Genomic DNA, 8,923 nt, shown 5'->3' with positions numbered 1-8,923 from the left:
GTGTCGTCAGAGCAGAGACAGCGAATGGCGTGGCAGAGGCCGCGTGGGCTCTTCTGTCGTCAGAGCGGAGACAGCGAATGGCGTGGCAGAGGCCGCGTCGGCTCTTCTGTTGTCAGAGCAGATCTCCTTTCCAGACTGCTGTGCTTTCCCGGGACGGGGACCGAGCCCCTGCCTTCCTGGGATCCCTGGATCGCCCTGAGTTACAGAAGGGAATGGGAGAGTGAATGAAGGCCGGGCTACTTGGCTGTCGGGGAGTCAGGGCGTATGGGCCACTGGAAGGTCATGACGTGCTTTCTGTTTTTCTAGGCAAAAGTGCACCATGGCCTTCCCCGCGACCCAGTACGGTCAATACGTTGGATCCCAAGCTTAATTAGGTGACACTAAATTCAGAGTTTCTGATACTCACCTTTTTTTTTTTTTTTTTGGAAAGGTTTTTGCTATAGGGTGCATGCGCTTGCCCGACAGACAGAGAGCCAGAACCCCCCGGGGGGATGGTCACGCCCGAATCCCTTCTCCTCCATTCTCCTCTCGGGATCTTGGGCACGCACACACACGCGCCCGGCGTGAGTTTTAAGCCACCGGGTCTGGGACTCGAACCATGATCAACTACATGGGAGTCCAGCGACATAGCCATTACGCTAACTGCTGGTCCGGTACTGACCTTTATCATTCTTCTCCTCCCTTATTATTATTTTTTAAGTTAATTGCAGAGGGTATACATGCTCACCAGAGAGAAAGAGGGAGATTGGGGTGGGTGGGAGGAAGGCAGAGAGAGAGGAAATACTCCCCAGTGGGTGTGGTCACATCAGTGGGTGGGAGGAAGGCAGAGAGAGGACATACTCCCCAGTGGGTGTGGTCACATCACAGCCCTCTGCCTCATTTTCTGCCCATCAGGGTTTAGGGCATGCACGCACACGCGCTGGCGTTTTTCAGGTGGCTGGGCCAGGACTTGACAGTGAACCGTGGGGGACTTTCTGTGCTCTGCACCTAACTGTGGAGCAGCCGTGAGCTTGCTGTGGGGCTGGTCCTCGCCACTGTCCCGTCCACCTCGTACCCTTCCCGCAGTGGCGCTCTCTGGAGCGTTAGCCCTTCAGTGGCCGTTACAGAGAAAGGTAAAAGCTGCCGTCTGACCTTGGCCCAGTGTCTTCGATGGGAGACACGAGGAAAAGCCACCCTTGGCGTCCAGGCCAACCAGTGTCCAGGGCGAGTGGGGCTGGGGCCAGGACTGGGACGGCCTGTGGATGATGGGGACGGCAGCGGGGACAGCAGGTGTCTGCGTGGACTGTGGCTGGCGGGCTCCGTACGTGTGCCTCCTAGGTGAAAGAGAATCCCTGGGGAGTGAGAGAAGACAGTGCTGCATTCTGGCCAGAGAGTCACGTGACTTGTCAAGTTGTCTTGGCTGTGGAGAGATGTTTCACGTGCCCATGTGAAACAATACCGAGCTAGAACTTAACGCTCCTTATAAGCAAGAAGCCCGAGTTCATCTTTGTAATCCTGCCGTGTCTTTTCTCACGACGTTGCACACAGTGAGTGTTCAATTAATGGTGCGTTAGGTGCATCGGGAGACTCAGTTTTAGGTCCCAGGAAGCACGTAATCCCTTCAAAGGCCCTGAATGTGACCATCTGGGAAGTTACATGGGAACACCTGAGTGTGACTCGGGACCCAAGCCGCTGCAGACACGGAGTCCACGTCCAGGGGGCGTGCCGTTTGGGGGTGCAGGACTGTGAAGCAGGGAGTATTCATAGCTAGCCTTTGTGTTTACGGCCACAGTTCCAATCCCTGCTCGGCTGTGAACAGATTAGATGACTTTGCGAATTACTTAAACCCTTCTGCGACTGGATTTATTTTTCCACAAGATGGGAATCATGCTGTTACCCCATAGGCGACCGACGTTTAAATGAGGGAGAGTATGTGACATGCTCACGGCAGCGCCAGGCGTTGTGGGCTCGCTGTCGTGGGCTCCCACGGTGGTGGTGACATGAAGGAAGACGAGATTAAAGCCAGGCCCTGCAGGACGGGGGTTGAGACAGGCGGGAGAAGGACACTGCTGGGGACCCCTGGCTTTGGGTGTCACTTGCTTTGTGATGTTTGCAAGTCTCCTGATGTCCTGTCCCTGCTGTCCTTCTAAGGCAAAGGGTCTGTCGCAGTCACAGTGCTCAGCCCTGGCTAGTGTCTGGCCACAGCTGCTTTATCGTAGGTCATTGCTGCTGCTGTCACCGCCCTCGCCGTCACCACCATCACCATATGGTGACTGTGGTTCTCTTGGAGCCGAGACCTCGGAGGACAGAGGGAAACAGCCTTCACTTAGGGAGGGCTCCGACGGCAAATCTCTCTTCAGCTGCCGGAACTAAAGTAGAAAACGCTGGTCACGGCACTAACGGTGATAGCGCTAGTGCTGGTGACGGCCTCCCGATGGCACTTTCTGTACCAGTGTTCTTTTACCGATGTTCTGGAGTGCCTAAGGGTGCCAGGGTACGGTTTTGCAGTGGATGTTGTCCTCCTTTGTTTGTTTGTTTAGGTTTTCGCTATAGGGTGCGTGTGTTTGCTGGAGAGACAGGGAGGGAGAGGGAGAAGCCGCCCCGGGGACATGGCCCCGCCTTTGCCCATTGCCCTGGGATTTGGGGCACACATGTGCCAGGTGTTTCTCACACTGCAGGGCGGGCACTCGAACGGAGCACTTGGCCACGGGGATCTACTGCCCCAACCACGCCACGTGCTGGCCCTTCTCACCTTTGAAATAAAGTTTTGTGATTTTTTAGAGGACCCAGATTTTGGCATTTTATTCTCCTGAGACGAATGCAGGACATACGGTCAGAGGACGTGTGCTAAAGCTAGCTGTCGTGACCGTCTTCCTGGGGATTAGACTTGAAAACACTAGCTGGTAAATAAAGTTACAGAAGTGTTTTATAAAGCCAGCAGAGATCATACCTGTATTACAGAGAGAGGGATTTGTTTTAACGTTCATGCGGGGATAGTGGGGTAGTTCATACAGTTTCGGCTAGTAATGATGTGTTAATGAGCACTTTTCCTGAATTATCTTTTCCCCTAGAACGATACCGTATTCAGAGTGAACAATTTGAAGATCTTTGGCTCATAACGAATGAGCTTATTCTCCGCCTTCAAGAATATTTTGAAAAACAGGGAGTTGGAGACTTCGCCTGTGCTTTCTCTGGACCTCTGCCCCTTCAAGAGTACTTCGAGTTGATCGATCGTCATTTCGAGGTGCGTGTGATCGGCCCACACGGTTGGTCACCCTTCAGTACAGGACAGAGAAGTAGCAGCCCCAGAGCTCAGAATTCTGCCGTGACACGTGGGCTTGCTGCTCAGGCGTGGACGGTGGATTTCATGAGCCCACCGCCCGCCTCGCCCAGCTGGCGGTCAGCTGCAGACGGGCACGGCGTGGCTGCCTGGGCTAGGCCGGAGTCTGGCCTTGCGCCGGGCTCATTAAATTCTCCCATGCGGGCACTCGCCCTGGCCCCAGTAACCCGGTGCTGGAGCTGCTGGCCGGCCATTTGGCTACCTAGTTCCAGCAGCCCATAAAGGCGGTGTGGTTATGAAGTGGAGTGGTTTTTCTTTTTCTTTTTTAACAAGTGCACTAGAATGTCCGCCACTGGGTGAGGGTTACCCACGTGAGTTCCCTGCAGGGACCGGCACTGCAGGGGCTTGGCATGTGGAGCGGACGCCCGTCTGATCAGCAGCAGCGGCTCTGCTGTAGAGTCCTGCTCCTCCTCCCTGCAGTGCCTCAGCCCGTGTCAGACACCCGTGGGGTCTCAGTGGCGTCAGTCTCTTCCCTCTGAAGATCTGTTTGGTGTTTGGGAATGGCCAAGAGCCACGTCTGTGCATAGGCCTACAAAGGCCGGCGTTGTCTGCGAGCCTCCTGCCCCGGTCACCAGGCCGCTACAGAGCCTCCCGCCCCAGTCACCAGGCCTCCCGCTCCGGTCACCAGGCTCGCTCTGAGCCTCCCGCCCTGGTCACCAGGCCCGCTACAGAGCCTCCCGCCCTGGTCACCAGGCCTCCCGCTCTAGTCACCAGGCTCGCTACGGAGCCTCCCGCCCTGGTCACCAGACCCGCTGCGGAGCCTCCCGCCCTGGTCACCAGGCCTCCCGCTCTAGTCACCAGGCTCGCTACGGAGCCTCCCGCCCTGGTCACCAGACCCGCTGCGGAGCCTCCCGCCCTGGTCACCAGGCCTCCCGCTCTAGTCACCAGGCTCGCTACGGAGCCTCCCGCCCTGGTCACCAGACCCGCTGCGGAGCCTCCCGCCCTGGTCACCAGGCCTCCCGCTCTAGTCACCAGGCTCGCTACGGAGCCTCCCGCCCTGGTCACCAGACCCGCTGCGGAGCCTCCCGCCCTGGTCACCAGGCCTCCTGCACCGGTCACCAGACCCACTATGGAGCCTCCCGCCCCAGTCACCAGGCCCACGTATGGCCACCAGCAGGCAGGGTGAGCTGCAGGGCAGAGTGACAAGGTCCAGGCGCTCTCCAGAGGAGTGGGAAGAGGGGAGCCCGTGGGTATGGTCACCCTGCATCCCTGCACTCCCTCTCCCACCCTGCTGAGATGCGGGGCGTGCACACACACCCATGCCATGTTTAAGCTGCAAGGTCTGGGATGGGAACTGTGTGGTTGGTCATGTGTGACCTTAGCCACTAGGTCACGGGGCTGTTCCCAAAAGGGGAATTTTTAAAGAATTTTTTTTTGAGAGGTTTTTGCTATAGGGCGCGTGCGCTCGCCAGACAGACAGAGAGAGACAGAGACAGAAAGCGAGAAATCACCCCCCAGAGGGGATGGCCACGCTGCAATCCCTTCTCCTCCATTCTCCTCTTGGGATCTTGGGCACGCACGCACACGCGCCCGGCGTGAGTTTAAGCCACCGGGTCCGGGACTTGAACCGCGGTCGACTACGTGGGAATCCAGCGACATAGCCATTACGCTAACTGCTGGTCCCTAAAGAATTTTTTTAATTGTCAGAGGGCATGCACGCTTATCAGAGAAAGAGCAAGCGCGAGAGAGAGAGACAGAGACAGAGAGACAGATAGCACTCCCCAGCAGGGTATGGTCACAAACCCTTCTCCATTACTCCATCCTGTCAGGGTTTGGGGTATTTGTGAACATACACCTGGCATATTTCGAAGCCGCCAGGGCGGGAATCAAACTGCAGCCAGTCCTGTGGGGTCCAGAAACCTTGATCACTAGGCCACAGGGCTGGCACCTTAGGAGTACCTTGAACGTGATTCGAGTCAGTTCTCTGGGCAAGCTGGTGGTGTGATGGTCAGGTGGCCGAATCGGACGTGGCCACCTGCACGGTTCGAGTTCCAGAACTGGCAGCTTGGAAAGCACGCAGGGTGTGTGTGCATGCCCCAAAGACGGGAAGAGAGAGGAGCAGGGACTGCAGTGTGACCAAACCCTGTGGGGTGCTTTCTCACTCCTCTCTCTGTCTCTGTCTCTCTCAGGTGAGTGTACACGCCTTATAGCAAACATTTAAAGAAAAAGAACCAGTAAGCATTCCTGGACTGACTACTTTTTAATGACTCAATTGGCATTTCAGTTTTTTTTTTTTTTAAACCTAGTCTAGAAGAACTTGTCACCCTTACTTTTTAAAAATTTTTATTTATTCATTTATTTTAATTTGACCAGAGAGAGGCATACACAGGGATAGAGATAGATAGAAGGAAAGAGAGAGAGAGAGAGAGGGAAAGTGAGAAAGCAAGCTACCAGGTCCGGGACTTGAACCATGGTCAGCCATGTGGGAGTGTCCAGTATCTTAACCACCATGCCACCTGCTGGCCCCAGGCATTTCAATTTATAAGCTAAAGTGTATGTGTATATAAGTTTATAAGCTAAGTGTATATGTGTTTGACAGAGAGAGAGAGACGAGAGAGAAAAAGAGAGTCTGATTATCACCTGGGTATGACAGAGAGAGACAGAGACAGAGAGACAGAGAGGGACTGATCATCATTTTGGTATGACAGAGAGACAGAGACTAATTATCACTTGGGTAAGACAGAGAGAGAGAGGGACAGAGACACTGACCAATCGTCCTCTGGGTGACCCATCAGCAATCCCTTGAACACCCTAAGAGCAGTGACTTGTACCGGCAAAAACCCCTTTTAATGCGGTGTGAGCGTCAGGTGGGGACTCCAGGTGCAGTCCAGTTGTGGATGGCCGTGTCACTACCAAATACCCCAACCTTGATGGTAATATTCTCTAGGGAAGAATGTTTTGGACCAAATTACAGCAAATATATTTTGGGAGAGTTTATGTAGGTATTTTAAGCATTGTGAACCTTTCTAAACTTTTAGGATATGCTATAAGAAATTGTTTACCGTGAAAAATTGGGGTCTAGCAGCCCGTGGAGGAGACCACAGGAAGACTACACTGATCACACCCTGTAATCTAAATGGACTCAGACCCGACGGAGCAGGAGGGCCAGCATGGAGGCCCTTCGTGCGCTGGGCAGTGACGGCCGAGAGCTCCCAGTGGCGCTCCTCTCTGGGAGGCTGTGAGGGCTCGCAGGGCCTGTCTGCTTCCAGCGTGGAGCCCAGGCGTCCCTCAGCGTAAGCGCCGTGAAGCGGGTAGCTTGCTGGCTCTGGTCACTGTGCACTTCTTAATGCCAGGACAGTTCTTGGCTCTGGGATGAACCATTTTTAAATGCTGAAGTTGTGACGTGTGACATCGTGGCTGATGTCTGAATGTTGAGAACAGCTTTTTAATGTATGTGTACTTCACAAATTCAGGAAATAAAATGTTCTAGCTGTAAGTTATACAGTTACAGTGAGTTATTGCTAGGCAGGCCGATATATAAAAACTTAATTAAAATAGATTTTATCATTTAGCGTTTGGTCATTGGAGGTTTTATTTATTATGTGTGTGTGTGTGTGCATGTTTTTTTTTTTCCTTTTCTAAGAAAAGGGGAGTTTCTGCCATAGGGCACCTGTGCTCATTGGAGAGAGAGACAGAAAGAGAGAGAGACAGAGGAAGAGCAAGAAATCACCCCCGGGGCTAAGACCGCGCCACCCTCCCTTGGCCTCTGTTTTCCTTTCAGGGTTTTGGGTGTGTGCACGCACGCTCAGTGTGGTTCCCAAGCTGCAGGGTCTGGGGCTCGAACTGCAGTTGGCCATGTGTGAGTGCAGCACCCTAACTTCTGCACCACCTGCTGGCCCCAGTGTCTACATTTTGATGCTTCCACCACTGACTCCATGGGAAGAGCAGGGACGGTTTCTGTGCTCCCTCCTGTTTTACGGTGCTCGCGGGCAGTCTCCCCAGCGGTGCCGGCTCCCTCTCCCGCTCTGTTGCATCTGTTCTTTGTACGGTCGGAATTCCTGTGCCAGATACCACATGGCCTTAATCTGCTAACGATGCGGTACGTTCATGGTTCTTCTCTGTGCTCACTTAACCTGAATTTAAGAACTTCTTCCTTGTAGCTGCGGGTAAATGGTGAGAAGTTGGAAGAACTCCTATCTGAGAGAGCCGTGCAGTTCCGGGCCATCCAGCGCCGGCTGTTAACGAGGTTCAAAGACAAGACGCCTGCCCCCCTCCAGCACCTGGACACTCTGCTCGATGGGACTTACAAACAGGTTAGTGCAGCGGCACCTTCTCTGCTGGGCCCCGCCTGTATCGATGTAGGCGCCCGCGCACCCTCAGGTGTTCCTGCCTGTGTGCAGTGGGGCACCGAGCGGGCGTGCCTGCTCACTGCACGGCTTCGGGGGACTCCACGAGACCCATGTTCAGTTTCCCTCACGGGGTGCCGCGTCTCCCATCGTCCACACGTGTGGATGATGAGCACGGCACCGGCACGCGGTGTGTGCTGGTAAGTGGGAGCTGCCTCGCGTGCGCCACCAGGCGGTCCTCGGCCGTCTGCAGCCATCGCCACAGCTCCGACAATCTGACCAAGCCATGGGCTCTTCTCCCAGCATTGACTCAGTCCATATTTTGAGATGGATTCTTAAACAGTTTAGTTCTTCTTTTAGCTGTCTCTCCTTCCTCCCATGGCTCCCCATTTGCTTGGCTGGGTGATGCAGCTGTCCCCCTGAGGTACTGTGTCTCTAGCACGACTCGAGTGGTCAGGCCTGCTTGGAGTAATAGCTGTGTGAACCCCACGTCGTGAGCAACGACAAAGCCTGGAGGGCTGCGTCATGACTTCGGTATTTCCAAGTCCTCAGCTTGGGTCAGAACCAGTGGGTCAGAACCAGTGGTGGTGGCTGGCGTGAACATTGAGGTGCTTTTCTTTCTTTCTTTTTTTTTTTTAATTATTTATTTTATTTCATTCATTCATTTATTTTTTAATTTAACCAGAGAGAGACAGAGGTAGAGAGAGAGAGAGAGAGAGAGGAAGTGAGAAAGCAGGCCACCAGATTCAGGGCTTGAACCCTGGTCGGCCATGTGGGTGTGTCCAGCGCCTTAACCAGCACACCACCTGCTGGTCCCCACATTCAGGTGCTTTTCTGATGGAGCCTCTGCTGTTGGGAAGTTGTAACTGTAGAGGGGAGCCCGCTGTGCTCCGGAGTCGGATTTTGCAGAGCTCCGTGTGCTGTCACCGTGGGCGCTGTGGGTCAGACCCACAGACCGTATACCCGGGCCGCGCGTCCCACCGCAGGGCGCGTGCGGAGTCTGCCATGTTCCCGTGTGCTCAGCCCACCCGCTCACTGCTGTTTCTGGTACGGATGCTCCTCCCGCAGCCGCTGGGAGCCCCCATTCCTGACTCTCCCACCTGTCTAGTCCGTTCTGTTGATCTGGAAGGAGAAGTCGGGCATCTGTGTCAGAGCTGGTGTTCCTGGGAGGGGAACACACTTACTGCGTTTGTATTGATCACGCATCGGCTTCTTGAAGCCATCATGGTTATTTGAAAAGAAGAAGTGCTTTGAGGATGTCTGCAGCAGCAGTGGGCACGGGCTTGGGACTCGGAGCCCTCGGCCTTGTTACCGCCTC

At 54.6% G+C, this 8,923-nt stretch overlaps 1 protein-coding gene across 6 annotated transcripts in view; it reads left to right on the top strand.

Moving 5' to 3' along the window:
* Positions 1-8,923, top strand: part of BBS9 (Bardet-Biedl syndrome 9) — a 296,326-nt gene that overhangs the window by 185,892 nt on the left and 101,511 nt on the right. For all 6 annotated transcript variants that reach the window (XM_027766864.1, XM_027766861.1, XM_027766860.1 and 3 more), the window contains 2 exons: positions 3,051-3,223; positions 7,420-7,572. In XM_027766864.1, coding sequence (XP_027622665.1) covers positions 3,051-3,223; positions 7,420-7,572 — 326 coding nt within the window. The remainder of the gene's footprint in view (positions 1-3,050; positions 3,224-7,419; positions 7,573-8,923) is intronic.

This window comes from Tupaia chinensis, unplaced genomic scaffold (assembly GCF_000334495.1).
Source record: "Tupaia chinensis unplaced genomic scaffold, TupChi_1.0 Scaffold143756_1, whole genome shotgun sequence".
NCBI lineage: Eukaryota > Metazoa > Chordata > Mammalia > Scandentia > Tupaiidae > Tupaia > Tupaia belangeri.
This window is presented reverse-complemented; position numbering and strand designations above follow the sequence as displayed.